Here is a 27,550-nt window from a genome sequence, read left to right as displayed (position 1 = left end):
GAAGAATGGCTAGCACAGTCAGGAGCCACTGTCCCGATTCATTCTAAGGCACCCGGAGTTTTACGCATCATTGCTTTTGCCTGGTGAGCACAAATGTTAGCACAATGGAAAAGGTAATGTCTTAGTAGTATTATGAAAAAAGTTTTAACCTCGTGGACCTCCTGAGAGCATCTCTGAGACAGCCCCCACCAAGAAGGAGCAGACCACACTTTAAGCACGACTGCTTTAGAAACATTACTGTTAAAGCCAGTAGCAAGACAAGGATAACCACAACCACTACTACCACAGTTAATTCTTCTAGGCTCTGTAAGGAATACGTAAATTAAAAAACAGAGAAAGAGGGATTTATATCATAAAAGAGAACACAAAATTCATTTGACCACTATTTACTAACAGCCATGGAGTTTGCCTTCTAGCAGGGGAGATACACAATAAGAAAAGAGGCTATGCTGGATGACTAAGTATTGTGAAGAAAGGTTGTGCAATGGGCTCTGAGTGGGGTGGTAAATGGAAGAGGTGTAGTTAGAGGTGGGTCTGGCCTAGGTCATACCAGGCCCTTAAAGGCGCAGTAAGGACTCCCTTTGCTACTCTCAGTATAATGGGGTCTCAAAGGGTATTGAAACAGGGGACTAACAATCTGACCGATGACTGTTATTCACTATTATTTTTTGACCCAGAAAATCCAATGAAAACTATGAAAACTAGTAATAAAGTTTTGTAACGTGGATGGTTAAATAAAACAAATCAGTAGTTTTTACAGCTCGTAAGTAGTTACATGCCAAACGAATGAATTATTTATACTATTTCTCAATAGCAAACCTTAGAGAAATATTGGATTTAATTTCAACAGTATTATTAAAATAGCACCATGGCAAGATCCTTTCTCATGTTAGGGACAAAATATTTAAAATAAGTCTCTATAACAATTTGACTTCCCCAAAAGACCAATTTTAAAAGTAAATAATTAAATAAAAGTCAAAATGAAATATTCCATTACAATTGCTGAATCATGATACGATACTCACAATTGTTTTTGTGACCAACTTTTAAAAAATCAGTTTTGAAAGTGTATAAATACCTCATCAGAACAGGAAACAGATCTGCTCGGTGGGCTGCTTTCACTACCGTATTATCTTCAGAAATGCTAAAATGCACTATCTCTTCCTTAAAGCTTCTGTCTTCAAGCAATCTTTGTAAGTTTTCCCTTTAAAAATAGAATTCAGCACAAATCATCACTTAATCAATAATACTTTTTTAAAAAATATAATTAATAGAGTACTATACATATATAAATGAAATAGGTATTAAGAATAGTTTATACTGTAGTTGACATCCATAAAGGAAAGTCTTCACACAAATACCTTCCAAAATGGCAAGTTTTCAAATTTTAAAAGGTAAAAGGGATTATAAGGGGTTAGTCAATAATTCAGCTGTTTATAAAAGCATAATATGAAAGCTTTCTTCAGTTCTTAGGATGTGATTATGATGACTCCCTAAGTAATCACCAAGATTTTATGACATTGTATAAGCAAGAAGAAATGATATAGCCACCTCAACACATACTTTTCAATTAATATTCTCTCTCCTACCTTATTATCTACAGAGAAGCACTCTTAACAAACAAATATACTTCCAGTTTTCGTTTCTTACCTGAAAATAGCATTATGATCACCTTAGAAAGGAGGGAATTTCCTAGGCCTTTATAAAATTACTTTATAAGAAGATATCTGGTAGAAAGATTAAAAATCAGCCCCCAAGTATTTCTTTAGCGTCAAATAACTTACCTGTAAGGGAGGATATGTGGATGTTTATATGTCATTATGCAATCCAGTGTTATTTTTTGCACCATTTGATCTTGGTGTAGTAACAACTAGGAATGATATTTTATAGAATAAATTAATGAAGTTAGATATACACATACCATGGGATCATAATTTACTTGTACTAATTTGCTCAATTAAAATTCTTAGAATCTAAATTCTTAGACATGGGTTAAGGATGATTTCCTGATAATAGCTTTACATTTTCCTGGTGGTAAAGGAAGACGAACAGAATATATGCAAAGAACAGAACAGAAACACAACTCTGACACCTGCCTCCCACATGCCAGATTCTCAGGTCTATCTGTCTTTTGCCCAAGGCCAATTCCCTACATGAGTCTAGATTTACACCAACTGGGCTGGTCCTGTGATGAGACAGAGCTCTTCTAATACCGTGAAGGTAAGAGCAGTCAGGAAGATGCCAGGAAAGAAGACCTGGCTCTGAAGCCTCTCTGATCAGTCAGTTCAGAATTTTGTTTCCTGTGGACAACTGAGAGTTTTGAGCTCTGGCTCTATAAACAAGTTATATCTGAATTACGGGCAAAACAAGGACAAATTCTGATGAAATAATATGTTTCATTTAAAAAACATCCAAATGAAAAGAGAAAATCCCGTTTCCCCAGATGGTTTAGAATGACATCCAATGCTTACTCTGCTTCTGACGTTAATTTTTTTCTGCAACGTTTTTTGGAACTCAAGGTCATATATTGTGATTTCCACTGACTATTATTCTCTCTTTTTTCATTCAGTCGAAAAGATCCTGGAACCCTGGCGCTCCATAAGGCTAACCTGCCTAGCAGTGAAAAGTAGCAGCTCTCTTGGCACAAACCCTCACTCCCTTCTAACAACGAATTCTCACAAGACAACTAACGCTTTGTTACACTCACTGTTAATACAGCCGATCAATGTTTAGTCACCGCAAATTTCTTTAAAAATCTGCTAAATTAGTACTGTCTAAAACTGTTTCTCAAGATACAGAAAATATCTGTTAATTAAAAAAAAATTAGACTTAAAGTATAGATATGGGCCCTATTCCAACAATTATTGAAAACCTAAAAGTTATTTTGGCAAAGAAAAAGGGAGAGGAAAGTTCACAAGTAACTGTAGTGGTAAGAATTTATTTTACTTACCTGAAGATACAGCTCATATAATTTGGATTCCAGATATAAGGCTCGTGGATTCGAAAACTTAGAGAAAACTTGCAAATGAGCAATTAACTGCCTAAAAAACAAACAAAAAAACCCCGAGAAAAACAGAAAAAAACAGAATTAAAGAACAGACGTTATTTTCTTGAGATGATAGTACCCACTAATTTTAGTCTGTGACAGGTACTCTGAACACCTTGACTATAGTTTCATTGTTAATTACACAGACAAGTTTTAATTATTTGCATTTAGGAAATCATTCTCCAGGAATTCCAAATCTCAGGCAGGTCCTCCCCTGAAATTCAGGCTCCCCACCCCAGAAAATCATTCAGGATGTCCTCAGAATAAACCATAAATTAAACCAAATGTAGAAAGAAAGTAATCAAAATGGTAATACATTCCAAGATTGAACACAGATAATTTTTGGAACGATTCCTTATCTAGTTCCTATGCAGTAGACAGGAAAGTGGAAAAATATACACTTCTTCACTTTTATATAACATAAAAACTGATGTCAGGCAACAGAGGTCCAAGTTTGGGTAACCATGGCTCTTGCTTACCAAGAAGGAGGAAGGAAGAGCAATGCTCTGTGGTAAAAGTTAAATCTGAAGATGGGGTTGCCTCGAACAAACCACATCATCCACCGAGACAGAACGAGAAGAGCGCTTCTACTGCATTTGCATGCTCAACTTTTAATTCATAGACTCTACAAGGCTTTAAAAATACTTAAGCAGGGAGAAGTGAAGAGAGGTGGAAACCAGCTGCATGTGTGGTTCTGCCATTCTGAGCTGTTGACTTTGGGGAAAGTCACTGAATGTCTCAGAGTCTCAGGTTCCTCATCTCGACAAAGACAAGACCTCCCAGATTTTCTGCGAGGACTGAATGCAAGACCACGAGTTGTGGTGCTTCAGCTCCCAAGGGTTTAGCAAACAACACATTTCTCTGTTTTAGGCAAAAGAAAGCAAAACTGTGAAAGCCCTACTAGTTAATATAGAGAAAAATGGCTGGAAATTATGACCTCTTTAAGATATTGTAGAGAAACAGGGGTAAGGGAAGCACTATTATTTATATTTAGCTGAAATGCCTGTGATAATTAGTCTTATGTGTCAACCTAAGTTGCAGTACCCAGTTATGTAACAAAACACTAATCTAGGAGTTGCAATGAAAATATTTTGTACATGTTGTTAACATCTACAACTAGTGGACTTTAAATAAAGGAGATTACCTTCAATAATGTGGATGGGCCTCATCCAATCAATTGAAAGCTATAAGAGCAAAAACTGATGTTTCTCAGAAAAGGAATTCTGCCGTAAGACTGTCACACAGAAATCCTACCCTTCGAACTTCACATTCAAGACTACAAGCATCAAATCCTGCCTGAGTTTCCAACCTGCTGTCTGCCCAACAAATTCTGGACTTGCTGGCTCCTATAATCACGTGAGCCAATTCCTTAAAACAGATCTCTCCACACACACACACACCCCCATATATATCTCCATTCTACTGGTTCTGTTTCTCTGGAAAGCTCTGACTGATACAATGTCTCTGTAATTACTTATCACTGAGCCTTTTCAGTTTTACAAATAAATTTTTAAAATCTATTGAAACATATACGCTTTCCCTCAACATTTATTATTTTTTATGTGCCATGTAGCCTTCAGGAGACAAAGAGAACAGGAGCTAATTTTCACGTTCTCATTAAACACTTGCCAGTGAGGAACGTGTTCCATGGATTATGACATTGGGCTATGAATATACCGAGATGGCCCCAAGAATGTGATTATCCATTTACTTACATTTTCAATGATGGGGAATGCTAGCAACATTCTAGGTTTGGCTACAGGGGGCAGGAAAATTAATTAAGACATGGAACTTATTTTTAAAGAGTTTTTAATTTACATAGATGATTTATAAAAAAATTAGTACCCAAGGCAAGGAGCAGCACCTGATTAGAGGTATGAACAGCTGTTATCAAAGCTTGACGGTGGGTAAGATAACTTCTAGTTTAAAAGACAGGAAAAGCTTCAGTGAAGAAGCAGAATGAGAACTGTGCCTTGAAGTACGACTAGAATTTCACTTGGCAGCAATGAGGCAAGGGGACTGCAGAAAGAAGGACATAGCAAAGGTCCAGGGGTGAGAATGGAAGAGGTATGAATGCATGAATAGCTTATTCGTTTATTCAACAAATAAACACAAGGACAAACCTTTGGATAGCTGTTATGCTGAAGGATACAAAGACGAAAAGAGCAATCTCTGTCTTAGAGGAAGTAGTAGGGGATAGAATGCTCAGAGTTGTGAGAAGGTAGGAGCAGAGAAGGAACTATGGTTCCATGAAGCTTAGCCATGATCTTAGTATGTAAACTCCTGTGCTTTATATACTATTTCCATTAGCTGGCAAGCCCTTCTGTGCTTGGCAAACTTTTGTCTTGCAGCTTCAAAGGTGCCCTCCCCTTTGTAAAAGTCTTCCCTTTGTGATAGAATTAAGTCATTTTTTTTTACTGTGCTCCTGTAACTCCTTTAAAAATACTTTGTTAAAATATTTCACCAGGCATTAGACTGAGCTTCTAGCTCTGCAGAAGCTAGGTACCATTCATCTCTGTTGCCCAGCACTTAGCAAAAGGACCTTGATACAGTTGCTGAATGATGAGCTAACAAATGGCTCATGGGAAAGACTCAACAAATATGCATATCAGATTGAGATGTAAAGTGTTAAAATAACACAGCAACGCCAGTCTGGTGGATCTCTGACACCCCAATTCAGACAATATTCAAGTAAGCTGGAGTACCTTCTGAAAGCAGAGTCACTTCTTTTTTCTAACGTTTCTAACAATTCAGGTAAATGAATAAACCAGAGAGTCAGAAAGAGAATGTAACAGCATGGAAAAAAAGAAAGCCAAAAGTAATCAGGAAAGAAGTCAAAAGGCAAAGTCAAGAGTGCTGATGCGCTTATTTATAAGGGAAAAGATGTTCCATTCTGTGTTGCCCCAGCACACGAACATAATGTCCCAATGCTATGAAAGTGAACGACAAAGGTCAAGGGCATTCAACTGCTCCAGGCCCCAGTGCTCTCATCTATAAAAAGGCGCTACAATCAGATGACTCCAAAGTCCCCAAACTCTTAACATTCTGTGGCTAAACAAGAAAAAATAAATAGTAAGCAAGCAAAGAAAAAACTCAGAACACTGGCAGTTTTCTTCAGGTTGTAAAAGAAAATCTCAGGAAGATTCAGCACTTTGGTAAATAATTATCTGAGTAATTCATCTTGTCCCAGACTATTTCACAGGAGGTCACAAGAGGTCTCTTCCCGCTCCTCCTGGATCTGTGGATCTGTAATCTTTCAGCAATGCTGAACTTACTTGGTCGCAGCTCTTCTTGTCTTTTTCTTTTGTGAGGGTTCATCCTGGGGCGCCAGCTCTTCCCCCAACTCTTCATCCTCTCCAGCAACAGGTTCCTCTTCTATTTCCTCTGCCCCCAGCCCTCTGCCTTTTCTTCGCAGATCCTGGGTTGGTGCAACTTGCAGATCTGCTGGGTAATACTCGTTGCTACAGTGGAAAGAGAGTAATATGAAACAGATGAAGCTAAATATCCTAAATGTTTATGACAGATGTATGTCCCCAGTCCACAGACTCACACACAGAAGAGACATCAGAGGCACCTTAGTCAAGCATCTTCTACAACATTTAAACTCAGCCCCTCTTAAGTACCTAATTTGACAAGTCAATCACTAACTGCAGAAGACAGCCACTTCATTGTTACACTGTTGAAAATATTTGAAATGTCTACTTTGGACTAAGCTGATATCAGCCTCCCTGTCTCTGGAACCACAACTTGGGGAGGAGGGGATAGGGGTAGATTATATTATAGTATTCAGTCCTCCAGGTATGAGCTGGTAAGACAGGCGGGACTATCAATTCATTGCTTTTGAGGGAAGTCACAACATGACACAGACTCAGACTAAATGTCCAGGCAATGAAAATCAGTCAGGCTTTATATTTTGGCTCCTCTAAACTAAGCTTGTGCAGTTGGTATTCACATTTGTTCTCACTGAATTCCATCCTTTTAATTTTGGTCCATTGCTGTAGGTAACTAATGCTATCTTGAAGGCTATCATTCAGTGCATTAGTTTTGTGTCACTTTGGTTCATTCATCCAACAATTATTACTTTGTTGTCTGTTTTGTGCGTGACACTGGGCTATAGATATAAGGAAACTGATCAGATAGACTTTAAAGTCCTCACTCAAAAATACAGATAGGGACTTTCCTCGTGGCACAGTGGTTAAGAATCCGCCTGCCAATGCAGGGGACATGGGTTTGAAACCTGGTCCGGGAAGATCCCACATGCCACGGAGCAACTAAGCCCGTGTGCCACAACTACTGAGCCTGCACTCTAGAGCTCGTGAGCCACCACTACTGAGCCGTCGTGCTACAACTACTGAAGCCTGCGTGCCTAGAGCCCATGCTCCACAACGAGAAGCCACTGCAATGAGAAGCCCGTGCACCACAACAAAGAAGAGCCCCCGCACGCAGCAACTAAGACCCAACGCAGCCAAAAATAAATAAATAAATAAATAAATTTAAAAATACACTGATGCAATACATATTTGAGGATAGCATCCTACCAGCACACCTGGAAGAAATACACTATAGGTTAATACACAACACTAAACCTAGAAGGCTGAGACCCTACCATACTCAATGCTGTACTCTTAGCTAGCAGGATCTTACCCTTAATAAATAAAAAATAAATGAATGAATGAAATGAGCAAAGTTGTCCTTTAAAAACTGCACCATTATCCATTTAAAAACGTGTGTACTATACTCTCAGCCCTCAATTAACCACATGACATATTAACCTTTACCTCCATGCACAGCATGTTCACTCATTCATTTATTACATAATTCATACAAAGCACTTATAAGAGTGTCTAACACACAGCAAGTACTATTAAATGTCACCTATCACTGAGATACTGTTGCTATTGTTAGTCATTCATTTCTGCTTCTGGTTTGGTTCTTCTCAGAGAATGTTTACAACGGATTCACAATTAGTCCTAATACCAAATTATATGAAACATATTTAGAAGTATAAATTTATAACCCCCCAAATTAAAAGCCCATAATATATTTCAAAGTCAGAATTAAAGGTGACCTTTGGGTTTTTCATTAGTTTGGATCATTTACAAAAGTATTAGTTATAGGTAATCAGTGCCAATTAATCTTCAACATTTTTAAAAAATTGTGTCTTTTCAGTCTTTAAGTTTTCTTAAACTCAGAGACTCACATCCTGTTACAGGCTCCGCCCTCCATCCACACCTCACAGCACCTTGTGCTACTAGAGGAAGGTCTTTACATTAAGCTAAGGAGTAATTTATTTCTTTGGGGAAAAACTTGAAAAATTAACATGATAGGAACTTCATATCCTACTAACACCTTTAATACCGGCTTGCATAGGTACAGCCCCTTGCAATTCACAAAACAACTGATAAACACTACATGATCTTCAAAACAAGGCAAGGAAGCTGAACGTCACTGCTCTTGTTTAGACATAAAGCCCAAAGACCTATGTGAAAAAAAGAGAAAATCATTACTCTTCCACCACCATATCTACTGACCTGTGTGCATCTTTGCTTGTAACCTTTCCCAGAATGAATTATCCAGGCAAACCTCTTCACTTATGCACAGAATCCTGTCTCCTCCTGCCTATTCAAAGTCAGGGCTCTCGCGATTTTATCCCCTCTCTTGCATTACCCATTTCCCCTCCCTTATGGATCATTCATGCTAGCATCGCCTACACACAGGCTGTTTAAGCTCAACGTCAACCCAGACAACAACGGCTCCCCTTCTGCTCCCACACCTCCTTCCACCTACGTCTACTTCCTTTTTTCAAGAACTGCCCACACTTGCTGTTTCCATTTTTCTTCTCCATCTTCTCTTAAGCCATTTTAATCAGAAGGTCATCCCTATCAGGTCAACCAAAACAACTCTTGTTAAGGTCACTTCCAAAGCCAATGGTCAATACTTTTTTTTTTTTTAAATCTATCATGACAAGTGAGGTTTATTCCAACGATACAAGAAAGGTTTAACTTTCTAAAGTCAATCAGTATAGTTACTTACATTAAGAGAATAAAGAAGAAAAAAGCATACAACTAACTTATTAGATACAGGAAAATAAGTGGAAAATTTTCTCACAAATTAATGATAACCATTTTTTTTTATACAGCAGCTTCTTATTAGTCATCAATTTTATACACATTACTGTATACATGTCAATCCCAATGGCCCAATTCATCACACCACCACTCCCACCCGCCTGCGGCTTTCCCCCCTTGGTGTCCATACGTTTGTTCTCTACATCTGTGTCTCAATTTCTGCCCTGCAAACCGGTTCATCTATACCATTTTTCTAGTTTCCACATACATGCGTTAATATATGATATTTGTTTTTCTCTTTCTGACTTACTTCACTCTGTATGACAGTCTCTAGATCGATCCACGTCTCAACCAATGACCCAATTTCGTTCCTTTTTATGTCTGAGTAATATTCCATTGTATATATGTACCACATATTCTTTATAAATTCATCTGTCGATGGGCATTTAGGTTGCTTCCATGACCTGGCTATTGTAAATAGTGCTGCAATGAACATTGGGGTGCATGTGTCTTTTTGAATTATGGTTTTCTCTGGGTATATGCCCAGTAGTGGGATTGCTGGATCATATTGTAATTCAATTTTTAGTTTTTTAAGGAACCTCCATACTGTTCTCCATAGTGGCGGTATCAATTTACATTCCCACCAACAGTGCAAGAGGGTTCCCTTTTCTCCACACCCTCTCCAGCATTTGTTGTTTGTAGATTTTCTGATGATGCCCATTCTAACTGGTGTGAGGTGATACCTCATTGTAGTTTTGGTTTGCATTTCTCTAATAATTAGTGATGTTGACCAGCTTTTCATGTGTTTCTTGGCCATCTGTATGTCTTCTTTGGAGAAATGTCTATTTAGGTCTTCAGCCCATTTTTGGATTGGGTTGTTTGTTTTTTAATATTGAGCTGCATGAGCTGTTTATATATTTTGGAGATTAACCCTTTGTCCGTTGATTCATTTGCAAATATTTTCTCCCATTCTGAGGGTTGTCTCTTCGTCTTGTTTATGGTTTCCTTTGCTGTGCAAAAGCTTTTAAGTTTCATTAGGTCCCATTTGTTTATTTTTGTTTCTATTTCCATTACTCTAGGAGGTGTACCAAAAAAGATCTTGCTGTGATTATGTCAAAGAGTGTTCTTCCTATGTTTTCCTCTAAGAGTTTTATAGTATCCACTCTTAATTTAGGTCTCTAATCCATTTTGAGTTTATTTTTGTGTATGGTGTTAGGGAGTGTTCTAATTTCATTCTTTTACATGTAGCTGTCCAGTTTTTCCCAGCACCACTTATTGAAGAGACCATCTTTTCTCCGTTGTATATCCTTGCCTCCTTTGTCATAGATTAGTTGACCATAGGTGCGTGGGTTTACCTCGGGGCTTTCTACCTTGTTCCATTGATCTATGTTTCTGTTTTTGTGCCAGTACCATGTTGTCTTGATTACTGTAGCTATGTAGTATAGTCTGAAGACAGGGAGTCTGATTCCTCCAGCTCTGTTTTTTTCCCTCAAGACTGCTTTGGCTATTCGGGGTCTTTTGTGTCTCCAAACAAATTTTAAGAGTTTTTGTTCTAGTTCCGTAAAAAATGCCATTGGTAATTTGATAGGGATTGCATTGAATCTGTAGATTGCTTTGGGTAGTATATTCATTTTCACAATATTGATTCTTCCAATCCAACAACATGGTATATCTCTCCATCTGTGGGTATCATCTTTAATTTCTTTCATCAGTGTCTTATAGTTTTCTGCATACAGGTCTTTTGTCTCCCTAGGTAGGTTTATTCCTAGGTATTTTATTCTTTTTGTTGCAATGGTAAATGGGAGTGTTTCATTAATTTCTCTTTCAGATTTTTCATCATTAGTGTATAGGAAAGCAAGAGATTTCTGTGTATTAATTTTGTACCCTGCAACTTTACCTAATGCATTGATTAGCTCTAGTAGTATTCTGGTGGCATCTTTAGGATTCTCTATGTATAGTATCATGTCATCTGCAAACAGTGACAGTTTCACTTCTTCTTTTCCAATTTGTATTCTTTTATTTCTTTTTCTTCTCTGATTGTCCAGGCTAGGACTTCCAAAACTATGTTGAATAACTGCGGTGAGAGTTGACATCCTTGTCTCGTTCCTGATCTTATAGGAAATGCTTTCAGTTTTTCACCATTGAGAATGACATTTGCTGTGGGTTTGTCATATATGGCCTTTATTATGTTCAGGTAGGCTCCCTCTATGCGCACTTTCTGGAGAGTTTTTACCATAAATGGGTGTTGATTTTTCTCAAAAGCTTTTTCTGCATCTATTGAGATGATCATATAGTTTTTATTCTTCAATTTGTTAATATGGTGTATCACACTGATTGATTTGCATATATTGAAGAATCCTTGCATCCCTGGGATAAATCCCACTTGATCATGGTGTATGATCCTTTTATATATGTTGTTGGATTCTGTTTGCTACTATTTTGTTGAGGATTTTTGAATCTATATTCATCAGTGACATTGGTCTGTAATTTTCTTTTTTTGTAGTATCTTTGTCTGGTTTTGGTATCAGGGTGATGGTAGCCTCATAGAATGAGTTTGGGAGTGTTCCTTCCTCTGTACTTTTTGGGAAGAGTTTGAGAAGGATGGGTGTTAGCTCTTCTCTAAATGTTTGATAGAATTCACCTGTGAAGCCATCTGGTCCTGGACTTTCGTTTGTTGGAAGATTTTTTCCTTTTCTTTTTTGTGGTACGCGGGCCTCTCACTGTTGTGGCCTCTCCCGTTGCGAAACACAGGCTCCTGCCGCGCAGGCTCAGTGGCCATGGCTCACAGGCCCAGCCGCTCCGCAGCATGTGGAATCTTCCCGGACCAGGGCACGAAGCTGTGTCCCCTGCATCAGCAGGCAGACTCTCAACCACTGCGCTACCAGGGAAGCCCTGTTGGAAATTTTTAATCACAGTTTCAATTTCATTACTTGTGATTGTTCTGTTCATATTTTCTATTTCTTCCTGGTTCAGTCTTGGAAGTTTATACCTTTCTAAGAACATGTTCATTTCTTCCAGGTTGTCCATTTTATTGGCATAGAGTTGCTTGTAGTAGTCCCTTAGGATGCTTTGTATTTCTGCAGTGTCTGTTGTAACTTCTCCTTTTACATTTCTAATTTTATTGAGTCCTCTCCCTCTTTTTCTTGATGAGTCTGGCTAATGGTTTATCAATTTTGTTTATCTTCTCAAAGAACCAGCTTTTAGTTTTATTGATCTTTCCTATTGTTTTCTTTGTTTCTATTTCATTTATTCCTGCTCTGATCTTTATTTCTTTCCTTCTGCTAACTTTGGGTTTTGTTTGTTTTCCCTTCTCTAGTTTCTTTAGGTGTAACATTAGATTGCTTATTTGAGATTGCTCGTTTCTTAAGGTAGGCTTGTATTGCTATAAAATTCCCTCTTAGAACTGCTTTTGCTGCATCCCATAGGTTTTGGATTGTCTGTCGTGTTTTCACTGACAGTTCTCTCTAGGTATTTTTTGATTTCCTCTTTGATTTCTTCAATGGTCTCTTGGTTATTTAGTAATGTAGTGTTTAGCCTCCATGTATTTGTGTTTTTTATGTTTTTTCCCCTTTAATTGGTTTCTAATCTCATAGCACTGTGGTCAGAAAAGATGCTTGATATGATTTCAACCTTCTTAAAGTTACTGAGGCTTGATGTGTGACCCAAGATGTGATCTATCCTGGAGAATGTTCCATGCACACTAGAGAAGAAAGTGTAATCTGCTGTTTTTGGATGGAATGTCCTATAAATATCAATGAAATCTATCTGGTCTATTGTGTCATTTAAAGCTTGTGTTTCCTTATTAATCTGTCCATTGGTGTAAGTGAGGTGTTAAAAGTCCCCCACTATTATTATGTTACTGTCGATATCCTCTTTTATAGCTGTTAGCAGTTGCCTCATGTATTGAGGTGCTCCTATGTTTGGTGCATATATATTTATAATTGTTATATCTTCTTCTTGGATTGATCCCTTGATCATTATGTAGTGTCCTTCCTTGTCTCTTGTAACACTCTTTATTTTAAAGTCTATTTTATGTGATATGAGTACAGCTACTCCAGCTTTCTTTTGATTTCCATTTGCATGGAATATCTTCTTCCATCCCCTCACTTTCAGTCTGGATGTATCCCTAGGTCTGAAGTGGGCGACTTGTAGACATCATATATATGGGTCTTATTTTTGTATCCATTCAGCAAGCCTGTGTCTTTTGGTTGGAGCATTTAATCCATTCACGTTTAAGGTAATTATCGAAATGTATGTTCCTATGACCATTTTCTTAATTGTCTTGGGTTTGTATTTGTAGGTCCTTTTCTTCTCTTGTGTTTCCCACTTAGAGAAGTTCCTTTAGCATTTGTTGTAGAGCTGGTTTGGTGGAGCTGAATTGTCTTAGCTTTTGCTTGTCTGTAAAGCTTTTGATATCTCCATTGAATATTAATGAGATCCTTGTGGGGTAGAGTAATCTTGGTTGTAGGTTCTTCCCTTTCATCACTTTAAGTATATCATGCCACTCCCTTCTGGTTTGTAGAGTTTCTGCTGAGAAATCAGCTGTCAACCTTATGGGAGTTCCCTTGTATGTTATTTGTCGTTTTTCCCTTGCTGCTTTCAGTAATTTTTCTTTGTCTTTAATTTTTGTCAATTTGATTACTATGTGTCTTGGTGTGTTTCTCCTTGGGCTTATCCTGTATGGGACTTGCTGTATTTCCTGGACTTGGGTGTCTATTTCCTCTCCCATGTTAGGGAAGTTTTCAACTATAATCTCTTCAAATATTTTCTCTGGTCCTGTGTCTCTCTCTTCTCCTTCTGGGACCCCTATAGTGAGAATGTCGTTGTGTTTAATGTTGTCCCAGAGGTCTCTTAGGCTGTCTTCATTTCTTTTCATTCTTTTCTCTTTATTCTGTTCCGCAGCAGTGAATTCCACCATTCTGCCTTCCAGGTCACTTATCCATTCTTCTGCCTCAGTTATTCTGCTATTGATTCCTTCTAGTGTAGTTTTCATTTCAGTTATTGTATTGGTCATCTCTGTTTGTTTGTTCTTTAATTCTTCTAGGTCTTTGTTAAACATTTCTTGCATCTTCTCGATCTTTGCCTCCATTCTTTTTCCGAGGTCCTGGATCATCTTCACTATCATTATTCTGAATTCTTTTTCTGGAAGGTTGCCTATTTCTACTTTAATTAGTTGTTTTTCTGGGTTTTTATCTTGTTCCTTCATCTGGCACATAGCCCTCTGCCTTTTCATCGTGTCTATCTTTCTGTGTCGGTTAATTCTTATTCTTCATCTGACTGATGTCTCAGACACATTTGATTCCACTGTTTACTCCCTCCTTGAAATACTTCCTTCAAGGGATATTAAGTGGTCTTGGTTCTTCTATCACTCTTTCCTGGCATCCTTGGCTGATTCCTTATCTTCCAACCTCTGAATATTGCTGTTAGTCCTTGGAAATTTTCCCTCTCTACATTTAAACCCCCAGGTGTGACTTCATTCCCTGTCTCATAATTTTAAAAACCATCCATATACTTACTGATGAGTCTGAAATTTACTATCTTTAAACCAAACCTTTCCCCTGAACTTTAAACTCTACACTCAACTGCCTACTTGAGATCTGTGCCTAGATGTCTATTCAGCATCCTAAACTTAACATGTTTTAAATAATGAACTCTTGATCTTCCTCACAAGTCAGCAAACTTCTGCATTTCTGTCAATCTCCGTAAATGGTAACTCTGTTCTTCCAGTTGCTCAGGCCAAAACCTTACAGACATCTTTGATTCCTCCCCTTCCTCCTTCGTGCACCCCCCAAACCCCCATCCCACGAGTGATCTGTTGGTAAGTCCCACAGGCTAATCTAGTTGCAATTCTTCAAAAATATATCTTTTTGAATTGAAATCCTTCAAAAGTTGTCAAGGATTCAACTACCTCTCATCATCTACACTATTCCCACCTTGGTCACCATCACTTCTTGCCCAGACTTTTGCAGTCTCCTCCCAACTCTACTCTGCAGTCCCTCTGCTCTCACCACTGCTGTCCTACAGTCCATTCTCAACATGGCAGCCAGAAAAATCCTCAAGAAAACTTAAGTCATGTCATCCTTCTGCTTAAACCTCCCAATGGCTTTCCATTTCACTGACAGTAAAAAACTTAAAGGCCCTACACATATTCAGTCTCCTGTTAAATTTTTGCCCTCACCTCCAACTACTTTCTTCCTGGATCACCCTGCTGTAGCCACAAGACTCTCTAGCTGTTCCTTGAACTAGCCTGGCTGGCTGTGGTCTGTAGCCTGCCTAACCTAACCCTACAGCATTTTCCCATGTAATGAAATGTTTCCAGAAAACATAACTTTTATTGATTGACTAGTACTGTTCTATATACCGCATCCCTTATCTTTAGAGTTTTAAAGCAATCTGACTCTCACACAGCATACCTAGTCAAAATAAAACAGTGCTCCAGAAAGTTCTTGTTATTCTTTGAGAGTACATTCCTCGGCATCATGGGAAACAGTCAAGAGGTTCAAAACAGAGTGGCTGAGGTTGAGTTACTGGAAAGTAATTTTCAGCCCCAGGCAGGCAAGAAAACAACAATAGGGCAAGAAATAACAAGGCCATTGTACACTGATCTAACTCGGTACGGCCTTTCTTACTTTGAAATCTGCAATTTTTTATTAATAGCGTTTGTGGGCTGGTTAAACTTTGGTTTATGTAAGATTAAGTGGTAAACAAAAGTTGTTTAGTTGTTATCTGATGGAGCCAGTGCTTTAGAGAGGTGCCAATGATTTGAAAAGATGACAGATTTAAGAAAAGAACTCAGCCAATCTGGGAATTTAATACTTTGCACCTTCTCTTCCTCACACCCTACCAAAGACATATTCCTAGGCAAGAACACTTACCTGATAAATCTCAAGAAAAGCGGGCAAAGCTCCCTGGACCGTGGCTCTACCCTTTCTGGGAATTTTGCCAGAGCTCGCCAGAGCAAAAACCGAAAATTGGTATGGTCCAGTCTTTCCTGAAGGTCGGTTTTCAATGCGAACTGCTCATGATAAAGAGTTCCAACGTTTCCTTCCTGAGTCTGCTCCCAACTTGCATCTCCAATGGACCTCTCCTCATCTCTTGTGTCATTTTGCAGCTCTTTCTCTGAAAGAAAAAAGGTCATCATCACCACTAGAGAAATGTTAACAACTACCCTATGTGTTTCTGCCAGTAATGGCATTCCTTTCTCTAGTAATACAAACAAATAATAACAGTATCCAAAGGTTATCAGAGATAATACATTTCTCATTTCTGCTTTCCAACTTTATGTGTAATTAAGCAATAGAAATTAAACAGTTAAACAACCATTTCCTCCCGCAGCCCCCTCCTTCATATCCCTTTACATACCAGCATGTGTAGCTGCTTTTTCTAGATGTTCATAGTAGACTTTCCAAAATTGCTTATTTTCCATTTCACGTGCATGAGAACTAAGAGTAAAGATCATAAAATAAAACCCGTGGTATGGACCCTATTTTGAGATATCTCATACAAAAAAAAAGTGAAAGGATATAACTAAAATACTAATTAAGTTATCCCTGAATGTGGGGTCGTAAACAACTTTTGTACTTTATTTTTCAAGATGCCTGTTCTGCTAAGGTCTAATATTTAGGGTTTTGAGAGGCCACACATAATATATTTCCAATCTGACAAAAAGCTAGAGTAGGCCCTCTGAAGACAAATGCCTGCAGAAGGACAGATTTCTATAAATGAAGCACAACATATGTATTTTTTATGTGATTATGAACGTCCTTTTTAGAGCTAAAGGGTTTTGGATACTAGACAGCAAGGGTTTTAAATTTAATTTTTAATTTTTAAATTAAAGTTTGGCTCAATGACTCAATATATATAAATAAAAGCATAAAATTATTATACAGTACTTATTACTGTAAAAAAATTCAATAATACAGGTGTATAATATAAAGTAAAAAGAGAAAGTCCTCCAAAGTTATTTCAAAGTACAGAGAAACATATACAAAACAACTGAATTGTCAAAAACTTGGCATCAGATAGAATAAGTAATGTTTACTTTTTCTTCATCTTGTCCCACAAAGGCTTTAAGGTAGCTATAAATACCATACACACCCATTCACTTAAATCACACCCCAGAGTATAATACTGGCTCCATCATCATTCTGCAGTAGTGAAAGCACAACAGCTTCATCCATTTCACCCAGGCTTACCTTATGAGTTCAATAACAGGATCCCAGAGAGCACTGAAGTTAACATATAACATGCCTAACAGATAACGAAGTGGCACCTGCAAGCATAGGAAATTAGTTTAGATCAGCACCAAAATGCAAGGATCCTGACTTGGACAACCTGAGGTTTGGAAAGAAGCTTCTGCTTTAAGAAAAAACTTGCAGGTGCCAATCCAAAATTCAGGTACAGTAATTTTCCTCCTCTTCCCAAAAGGTCACTCACTATTTAACAGAGAAGAATCACTTAAGAAAACACAGTATTCAAACTCACTCCAGATGTTCACAAATAAAGGATATATTTGAATAAACAGATTTGACTCATGATTAAATTCATTCCTAACAAATACTGCCATCACCTGACAAGACAAAACTTGAACGGTAATCAGTAAAGCACAGGTGTCAAAGAACCCAGCAAAGCACTATGTGAATGGCAGCTGAGGCTTTATGAGCAGATGTGTGAGTTCTCAAAACTAGCCATTAAGAGTTCAGTTGAGAGGGTCTGAAGTTTTCACAGTCGCCTTTTGGAATGACAGTCACTGTTACTAGCATCCCCGTGCACTCAGGAAACATCATGTAAAGTGGTAGTTCTATTATTATTTGGGGGTGGGGTGCTTGTGTCTACCTTAGCAGCAGAGTCCCTTTCCAAATGGAACATAATACAGGACGCTAATATACAGAACAGGTTAAGAACAGAACTGCTCTGCTTGAAAGGGGAATGCCTCCACTTGACCTTCTTCCCAAAGGGATAGTGATGTATCCTCAAGGGTCATGGACGGAAAATCCCTGATACAAAAGGTAGAGGGCTGACGTCCTGCAGCAGTGAACAAATCTGGAGAAGAGTATCAGGCTGTCAACTTGACCTTGTTCCTCCTGCTGCCACCTACTACCTACCCTCACATACTACACACATACTCAGGAGAAGGGAGGATAGTAAATTATTTCTACTGTTGAAAAGGCTGTGGAGCCATTTAACTCAAAGCATTGAACAGAACTGGGTATTTGCTTAGTTTTAAATTCTTTTTTTATAATTCTTGCTTTTAAAAATTCTTTCTCTCTCTCTCTTTTTTAAAACTTTTTGGTGACTATTTAGTATGCTTCTCTTTTCTCAAATGCCAGCTAAACAGATCTTAAAGTATAAACTGAGTTAAAAAAAAAAAAAACTCAAACACTGTTTTTACCTCCTGTAATGGCCCATCAGGGACTGCAGTCTGTACCACATCACGTCTTAGTTTTCTCAAATGAAGAAGCTTCTCTCTGTAATCATTCACAGTTGCTGGCACAAGTTCTGCCTGGCGTAATATAGCAAAGACAGACTGACGCTCTGAGAGCTCGTCATCCTGAACAACCAGAGGAAACCAGGAGGCAGGTCAGTATTTTGATTTTCCAAAAAGAACATTAAATGTGAACAGAAGTCTAAAAAAGAAAAACTGGCATATGTTAATGTTTTAAATTAAATAAGCAACATATTTTTTGAGTAAATGATTCATTCTTCCTCACATCATTTACTTTTTGGTAGATAATTTAGGTTTAGTGTCTAGCAGAGACATGACAAGTAAAAAACAGGAAAGTAATTCTCAAAATCACTCAAGTTGACTGGCAATAGTTTTTGAAATACAGAAAATGTACATATACTTTCACTGTACAATTCTACTTCTAAGTACAAGTAATTTCTACTTCTGGAAGTAGTCATTTGCATTATTGAAATGTTTCCCTGAACAAAGGTATCTGTGTAAGGATGTTCACGGCAGTATTATTAGAAATGCTGCAAAACTACCAACAACCCACCTAAGCGTCCATCAAGAGGGAACTGGTTAAATACAATATTTTAAACTGTGGGGCACTATTCAAACCTCAAAAGAAATGAGGTAGGGCTAGAGGTACGGATATGGAAAAACTTGCATGACACCATTTGTTTAAATTATGTGTGTATATACAAAAAGTCTGAAAGAATAGTCACCAACTAACTATGGATTTTCAGTGGTGGCCTTGCTGAGGGGATGGGAATAAGAATGGCAAAGTTTTTTTCAAACTTCGTGATAGATATTTACACGGTATTTGAATTTTTTGCAAAATTATCATTTTGGAAAACAATATGTCAAGTTACATTTTTTAAAAGTTACCCAAAATGAACAGTTAAAATACCTCCATTAATTCTGGAAGCCGAACCTCAAAGTGGTTTAGGATCCTTATTGTCAAAAGCCGAATCTAGAGAAATTAAAAGGCATGTTTCAAACTCCAACTATTTAAACATAAGAAACTGATTAAGAGTCAGTGAGACCTAAGTTTCATGGAATTATGAAAGATATACCACTTGTCAGAGTAATACATGTTTATTCTATTCCTTATTTCATATTCAACACCAACCAACACCTTATTCAAATGGTACTTGGAACAATTAATGACCAGACTAGACTGAGAAGATAAGGTTGCTCATAAAACGGTGCTGCTTCTTTGAACTATAACACTATAGGCATCTCTGTAAATAAGCGCAAAGAATCTGATTAAGCTTACAATTCCACTGAAATTAATGATTTTTATTTCTAAATAACATGTTCAGGTATTTCTATACACCTGAATGAGCAGCAGAATCACCTACAGAGCTTTGAAAAATCATGCAGATATGTCACTTCCACCCTATGCCTGCAGAATCAGAATTTGGGGGTGTTGGGACCCAGAATTTATATTTTTAGTAAGCGCCCCAATTAATCCTGCTGCAATCAGTTTGTAGGTCAGTGTTTAGGAATCACTGCTTTAAATAGAAACCACCCCAAAGCAGCATTTTCTGATTAAGGAGCTCTGACAACCACTGGCAATACACGCATAAAACAAAAGATGAGAGGCAGAGAACACACCACAAAACCGTAGTACCTTGGATATGCCAGTTGAAATGTTTGCTCGTAACTTGGGAAATAATTCCATTAGAGCTTCCTCTGAAAGTGGCCCCCTGCAGCCACATAAGGATAATCTCTGATAATAGAGATCAGCCAACAGCAACACAGACGGCTCCAAAGGAAACGCTCTGCAACGAGATATTAGATCCAAACCGTACCATACACCACAGAGAACTTAGGCTATACTAGAAACGACAGAAAATTATCACTGATGAAAGGAATGTAAGAGGGAACAAGTGAAAGTTTTACGTGGACATGTAGCATCACTTGAGACATGAAGCATCTGAGGTCCACCAACAGTGAGCCACACGCTCGAGTACAGACACACAGCCAGAGGCAGAGGCAGGATTATAATACGGTGTTTTGACTGAAGTCAAATGCTGTCTTTTCAATCCACATACTCATAAGTGACAGTGACATAAGGGGGGATATATACTATTCACTGAGTGTTTTCTATGTGCCAGGTACTGAGCTATTAGGCAAACAGTACAGAGCAGGGGGCCGGCACATCAGCTCTGGGGTAGGGCAGTCCAGGCTTGAAGCCAGCCCATCATCATCATCACCCACGTAACCCTGGACAAGCCACTTAACCACGATGTGCTATCCTCCAACAAATATTTACTGAGTATCTGCCATGTACCAGTGACTTTTCTAGATACTGGCTATAGCAGGAAACCAAGGAAAAAGTCCCTATCCTCCTGGAGCTTATATTCTAATAGGGGAAGGTCACCTCAGGAAAAGGAGGCTGGACTGAGAGACTGGTGCGTGGGGGAGAGGGCGAGGGGGTGAAGAGGAGTGCTGTCTGATATGGGGGTGGTCACAGAAGGCACAGACTGAAGGAAGTCAAGAAGAGAGCCAAAAGGCACCTGGAAGAAAAGCATTCCCGGCAGAGGGAGCAGCGACGCCAAGTCCCAGACAGGTGTGCTTGCCTATGTGAGGAGAATCGAGGAGACCAGTGCAGCTGGAACAGAGTGAACGAGGAGGAGTGGCTGGGGACGAGGTCAGAAGCCAGGGCCTAGATTACACAGAGCCCCGAGGAACATGATGAGGACTGCGGGTTTTATCCCGAGTAGGCTGGGTACCACGAGAGGAGGGTTTCTCAGCAGTGGCTCTGCTCACGCGGGCCAGGCGACTCTTTGTTGTGAGGCCGTCCAGTGCACAGCAGGGTGCTCCTTACCCACCACACCCCAGTAGCAGTCCCCAGCTGTGATGACCAAAAACGTCTCCAGAATGGCCCGTGGTTGAAAATCACTATTTCCGAGGGTTGTTGGCAAAAGAGTGACATGTTCTCTTTCACGGAAAAGAATCATCCTTGTTGTTGGGTACAAAACAGACAGCAGCAGGGCAAGGATGGAGGCAAGGAAACTCGTTAGGAGGCTACTGCAGTCATCCAGGTGAGAGATGGAGGTTGAGACCAGACTGGCAGCGGGTGCTGAGCAGCTGGGGTTCTGGATTTATTTAAGAATTCGAGTTCCCCCTTCTACAATGTTAACAGTACCTATACCTCAGGGAATTGTTGTGAGGATTACAATAATAATGTAATAATAATGTATGGAAAGTACTCAGAAGAGTGACCGGCACATAATAAAAATTCAATAAATGCAATTTGTGTATTGTTAACGCATAGTCTAATTCAATCTCCATGAGGGAAGTACTGCTACTCCCTTTTGAGAGAGAATAAAGTTGAGATTAACTAACTTACTCAAGGCTATCTAGCTAGTAAGTGATGAAGACAAGGTTCAAATCCAGGTTGTCTTGGCTGTGAAACCTCTGGCGTAACCAGTAGCTAGCGCAGCACCCAGCACTGAGGCCTGCATCTACAACTTTCACGAATGAAAACTTGCACTGCCACCCTCCAAGCTGATTCGCTCCTATTAGAGGTTTCTGGGCCTCCTAGGTTAAAAGCACCTGCCCGGGAGGCCAGCTGGCCTTCCACAAGGGACAGACAAATCCCACTCTGTTATGCGTGCTTTTCTGTTTTTAAAACCTCCACAGATGCCTTCAATTGTTCCCACCAAAGCATACAGTGTGAGAAGTTTAAATAGAATGACTTAAAAAAAAAAAAGGGGGCTTCCCTGGTGGCGCAGTGGTTGAGAGTCCGCCTGCCGATGCAGGGGACACGGGTTCGTGCCCCGGTCCAGGAGGATCCCACATGCCGCGGAGCGGCTGGGCCCGTGAGCCATGGCCGCTGAGCCTGCACGTCTGGAGCCTGTGCTCCGCAACGGGAGAGGCCACAACAGTGAGAGGCCTGCGTACCGCAAAAAAAAAAAAAGTAGGAAGACAACAAAGAAAAACTCCTCCTTAAAAAAATTTAAAGCAATTCAATTAACAATAGAGAGACAGTAGCCTTGCCCAGATTGGGGAATGTACAGAGCTTCTGGATTACTGCACTAAGTCTCTTAACTGGTCTCCTTTATCCTCTTTCAGTCTCTTCTCGATATAGCAGCTTAAGTGATCCTACTTTGGCCTACGCCACTCTCCTGCCAAAAACACCTCCTGTGGCTTCCCCTTTCACTCACAGTAAAAGCCAAGGCCCTACAATGGCCAAAGGTCAAACACTGCCTGCCACCACGCCCCCCGTATCCTCCTCTCCGCCTACCCTCTCCTCGCTCTACTCAGCTACGATAGTTCCTTGCTGCTCAAGCAAGGCACCCACACAGAGCCTCGGCACTCATACCTTCCCTGGGTTTGGGACAGAGCACCCCAGGTCCCAGATATCCCATCCCCAGGGCTTACTTCCTTGCTGCTTCTGGGTTTCTGCTCAAATATCTCCTCGGTGAGGCCTTCCCTAGTTAAAACTCCTATTTGTCCCCAGCCTCCAGACTCTCCCTGTCCCGACTTTACTACTGTCTAACATGCCATATATTTTACTTGTTTATTTTGTTTAGTATATCTTCTTGCTAGTGTGTTAGCTCCATGAAGGCAGGGAATTGTGTGTTTCATTTACTGTGTCCCCCAGTGCCAAGAACAGGGCCTGGTACATGAGAAAAGCAATGAATACTTATTGAATGAAGTAAATGAGCAAATCTGTTGTTAAAAGCATGTAAATAAAACGGACTAGACTCCAGAAACAGAAGCAAACTACTTTACAAGACTTTTAAAACGCCTGACCTTTAGAAAGGGTGCTAAGCTGAGCAATGAATGGCTCTCAGTAACGCCCTGTGCTATGATCCAAATCAAAATAAACTTAAAAAAACCCAAAACTGGATTGTTTTGGTATGTAGTAAAAGGACCACAGGAAAGTTTTCTGAAGGGCTAAGTGTGTCAAGCCGAGAAACACTGTGAAAGCAGAAACGTGTATGTTGGAGCCATGGTGCCATGTCATGTGACCAGCATTATACACCCACTTCACTCTGCAACACTCATTTACATACACAGTAAAATACCCTTTCACAAAGATGAATCTGTATTTAAAGACTGTATCCAAAAATGTTCTTATTTTAACTGGAGGATTTAAATCAATAATAAATTTCCTACGGGAATACAACTCAGGTAAAAAATAGATCCAAGATTTTGCCAACACAGAAGCCTTTATATTTCATTCATTATTAAGCTGAATGTAAGATATGTTTACTCACAATACTAAATTCTTCACACGTTCCACAGAAACCAGATGAAGAAGTTCAGAAGATTCTTCCAAACTTAGCAGAGTATTTACAGCTTGACAAAGAACAAATAAGTTTCCTTAAGGCAGAAAAACAGGAGAAAACACATTATTTCTTTGACACAATAACTATAGACATCTCATTTTACCTACCACTTGGTATTTATACAGAGTTCTTAAAGTGAATCTGTACCTTCTAAAGGATTATCTGTCAAATGTCAGAATATAACAGAAAGGAACTGAAAAGAGGTTCCAAGTCTTATATTTTAACTTTCTTAAGAGAAAAATATATTCAGAAATAGAGAATAAAAATGTATGTTCCCTTCAACTGAGATGAGGAGAAAATTCAATGGTTCTACCAACTGGTATTATCAAAATCAGAACTTTTGAGAATAGACTTAGACTTTTCAAAAGCTAAGAAATTATCTTTGTGTAAAACTCATGTTGATTTTATGACTCCAATTTATAAGAAATAACATATCCAATGGCTACTACATATAACGGACTCAATTTATATTAATTAGATAATCAATTTACTCCTAGACCAGAGGCTGGCAAACTATGGCCCACAAACTTGCGGGTAGTCTGTTTTTATATGGCCGGCAAACTAAGAATGCTTTTCACATTTTTAAAGGGTTGTTTAAAACAACAAACAAACAAACAGAATATGCCACAAGACTGAAGACTGAACGTGGCCCACAAAAGCTAAAATATTTACTGTATTGTCCTTTACACAAATATTTTGCCAACACCTGCTCTAGTTAGAAAAGGGCTATCCAGCAGAACTTCCTTTCTGCAGTGGTAGAAAGGCCCTATACTTCTGCCAAATGTCCTCACAATCCAATATGGTAGCCATTCGCCACACGTGGCTACTGAGCACTGGAAATGGGGCAGGTCTACTTTATTCTCTAACATGTCTGCTTGGTATCTAACACAGAACCTAGCAATTAATATTTAAATGAATGACTACTATACACATGTGTTAGGGAAAAAAATACCATGCTAGAATAAAACAAAATACCTACTATTATTTGCTTATTTTTGTAGCAAATTTTTTTTATTAATCTTATTTTGATCAAAATATGTACTTTCAAATTGCTGTTCTCAGCTAGTTGGGGGAGTTGGACAAGTATACAACAGGAAATGGTGTTTGGGGCAGGGCAGTCTACTTCTGCCTGGATGAGTCATGAAGACCTTTCTAGAGGTACTGTGTTTGAGCTGAGTTTTTTTTTTTTAATTTTATTTATTTTTGGCTGCATTGGGTCTTTGTTGCTGCGCGCGGGCCTTCTCTAGTTGCAGCGAGCGAGGGCTACTCTCTGTTGCAGTGCGCAGGCTTCCCATTGTGGTGGCTTCTCTTATTGCGGAGCATGGGCTCTAGGCACGCAGGCTTCAGTAGTTGTGGCTTGGGGGCTCTAGAGCGCAGGCTCAGTAGTTGTGGCGCACGGGCTTAGTTGCTCCGCGGCGTGTGGATCTTGCTGGACCAGGGCTCGAACCCGTGTCCCCTGCATTGGCAGGCGGATTCTTAACCACTGCACCACCAGGGAAGCCCTGAGCTGAGTTTTGAAAGCTAAGTACGAGTTCACCAAATGATGAAAGACCTAGAAAGGACTCCAGGCAGAAGGGACACATGTGCAATGGTAGCCAGAGGGACATACAAGAAAGTGTCTTGCTCTAGGTAAGCAAATGCCTGGAGCACAAGTGTATACCAGGGCTAGACTGGGCGTGGAAGACAGGAACAAGACAAGCTGGGACTTAAAGTTGAGTCTGATTTCTTTGACCATGGCAGCCTTCTACTACTACACCTTTGGACTCAGCAAATGTTCAAGCTGTCCTGACTTTGCCACCACATTATGAGGTACAAGGGTAACGCCTCCATCTCAGCCTCTTTTTTCCCTATTTACATACAGGGGGTTCTGCCAGAACACAACACAACGGCAGTACTATTCTCTGGTATCCATGTGTTTACAGTTACTCTGGGTGTGCCAGAAAAGACAGACAAGAGAACAAATGGTGACTGTAACTGACCTTTTCCAAAGCTCCCTCTGTCAACAGTCATGAAGAGTGACTCTATGAAGCAGGTGACTAGGGGTATCACCTTCTCTTTCTCCAGGGGTCTGTCCAAGAAGTGGGGAGAAAAAGGGAAATGCTCAAACTAGCATTCAATGGCTTTTTCATGAAATGGCAAAAAATGGCTAATAAGTGTTTTCATCAGCTTGCTAAAACACCTTTCACAATTAAACACAGTTGATTTTCTCACCTAATATGAGGTAACACGACAAGGGCCGCCCAAGAGCATGAAAGGTAAGTACTCTCTTTATTTGGGGGTAACTGAATTATAGATAAAAGATGATCTAATACTGAGATCTGTTCCTTTCCTCCCTTGGATCTGGTCTTCTTCTGCCTTATACTGGATCTGAAGGAAGAAAAGATAAACAAATAGTTAAAATAAGAGAGGATATAATCGCTGTAGCCCTCTGAAGTTTGAAATAAAATTGGTTCCTTTCCGTGCATGGAGCATTAGTGGGAAGGAAGGAACTGGTGGTGACAGTTGAATACAAATAACTAAACAAAAGTGACTCATTTACTGATTTTTCAGTGACAGATTTTTTCAACCCCATTGGTTCTATTTTCTTCTATTTTCTATTTTAACTTGCTTCATAACTTAAAGCAACTCTCTTCCAGTTTTAGGTATTATTTCTGAATTTTGTGCTGATGGACATGTGTTTAAGAACTGGAGAGGTAATTTATTGGCATGAACTGACTTCCTCCATCCCCCCTTTCCTTTCTGACATGAATTTTACTGCTTCACAAATGTGTAGAATGATGTTGCAAAGGAATCACAGTGAATTTGACAAATGTCACTAAAATGATTATGACTTAGAAGTAACTTTTGGACTTCCCTGGGGGTCCAGTTGTTAAGACTCCACTCTTCCACTGTAGGGAGCGCGGGTTCGATCCCTGGTTGGGGAACTAAGATCCCGCATGCCATGCGGCCAAAAGAAAAGCAAGAAGTAACTTTCTCTGAGGCTTTAATCTGATAAGTGGTTACCCAACATTATTTTCTAATATGACATTCAGTTTTAGGTATCTGTTACTTTGGCGGTATTCTTGTTTGCCTCTATTTTTGCCAATGAACTATACCTCAGTCCTATTTAAAAGACAGAAATCCAGTGGAAAGAAAAGTCACAGAAACAATAAGTAAATTGATCTGTTTTTATAATTAATCCTCCATGTCCAGTTTGGTTAACTTATTACAGAATAGAAGTAGAATATCAGGTTTTTATTCCTATACCTGTTAATCATTAAAGTTAACCAAAAAAGTTGCATTCTCTTTTGTTTCATACTTATCAGGATACTGAATGCTTGGAAATTATGAGAGATAACTAAGTGAATTTTACTGGTAATTTCTAAAAGTCACTGTACCTTGATATACAGTCTTTCTAGTATTAACCATGAATATACAATTGTTTTAAAATAAAAGGTTAAGAAAATTAATAGTGACTTCTTTCTTTCACTTACCACGCTCTTGAAGTTAAATAACCTGTTTCTGTACCCTTTTCACACGTGTTCCTATGCTTATATATACTTTTGGTTTTAACTTTGCAAAATGGGATCATGTACTCTTCTACAACTTGGTTTATTTATTTTTTTAAATTTATTTATCTATCTATCTTTGGCTGCATTGGGTCTTTGTTGCCGTGTGCAGGCTTTCTCTAGCTGCGGCAAGC

At 39.1% G+C, this 27,550-nt stretch overlaps 1 protein-coding gene across 2 annotated transcripts in view; it reads right to left on the bottom strand.

The window, feature by feature from the left end:
* The window catches only part of UTP20 (UTP20 small subunit processome component), a 91,920-nt gene that overhangs the window by 50,275 nt on the left and 14,095 nt on the right, over window positions 1–27,550 (bottom strand). For both annotated transcript variants that reach the window (XM_027107322.1, XM_027107321.1), the window contains exons 13-25: window positions 26,080–26,235; window positions 25,848–25,936; window positions 23,797–23,902; window positions 20,196–20,346; window positions 19,470–19,532; window positions 18,506–18,664; window positions 17,310–17,386; window positions 16,477–16,556; window positions 15,990–16,233; window positions 6,322–6,507; window positions 2,951–3,041; window positions 1,785–1,870; window positions 1,079–1,204 (exon numbers count right to left, since the gene is read on the bottom strand). In XM_027107322.1, coding sequence (XP_026963123.1) covers window positions 1,079–1,204; window positions 1,785–1,870; window positions 2,951–3,041; window positions 6,322–6,507; window positions 15,990–16,233; window positions 16,477–16,556; window positions 17,310–17,386; window positions 18,506–18,664; window positions 19,470–19,532; window positions 20,196–20,346; window positions 23,797–23,902; window positions 25,848–25,936; window positions 26,080–26,235 — 1,614 coding nt within the window. The remainder of the gene's footprint in view (window positions 1–1,078; window positions 1,205–1,784; window positions 1,871–2,950; window positions 3,042–6,321; window positions 6,508–15,989; window positions 16,234–16,476; window positions 16,557–17,309; window positions 17,387–18,505; window positions 18,665–19,469; window positions 19,533–20,195; window positions 20,347–23,796; window positions 23,903–25,847; window positions 25,937–26,079; window positions 26,236–27,550) is intronic.

This window comes from Aethalodelphis obliquidens, unplaced genomic scaffold (assembly GCF_003676395.1).
Source record: "Aethalodelphis obliquidens isolate GAN/ISIS:26980383/991018 unplaced genomic scaffold, ASM367639v1 scaffold8, whole genome shotgun sequence".
In the NCBI taxonomy this organism is placed as follows: Eukaryota; Metazoa; Chordata; class Mammalia; order Artiodactyla; family Delphinidae; genus Aethalodelphis; species Aethalodelphis obliquidens.
Note: the sequence above shows the minus strand (reverse complement) of the source record. Positions and strands in the feature narration are given on the sequence as shown.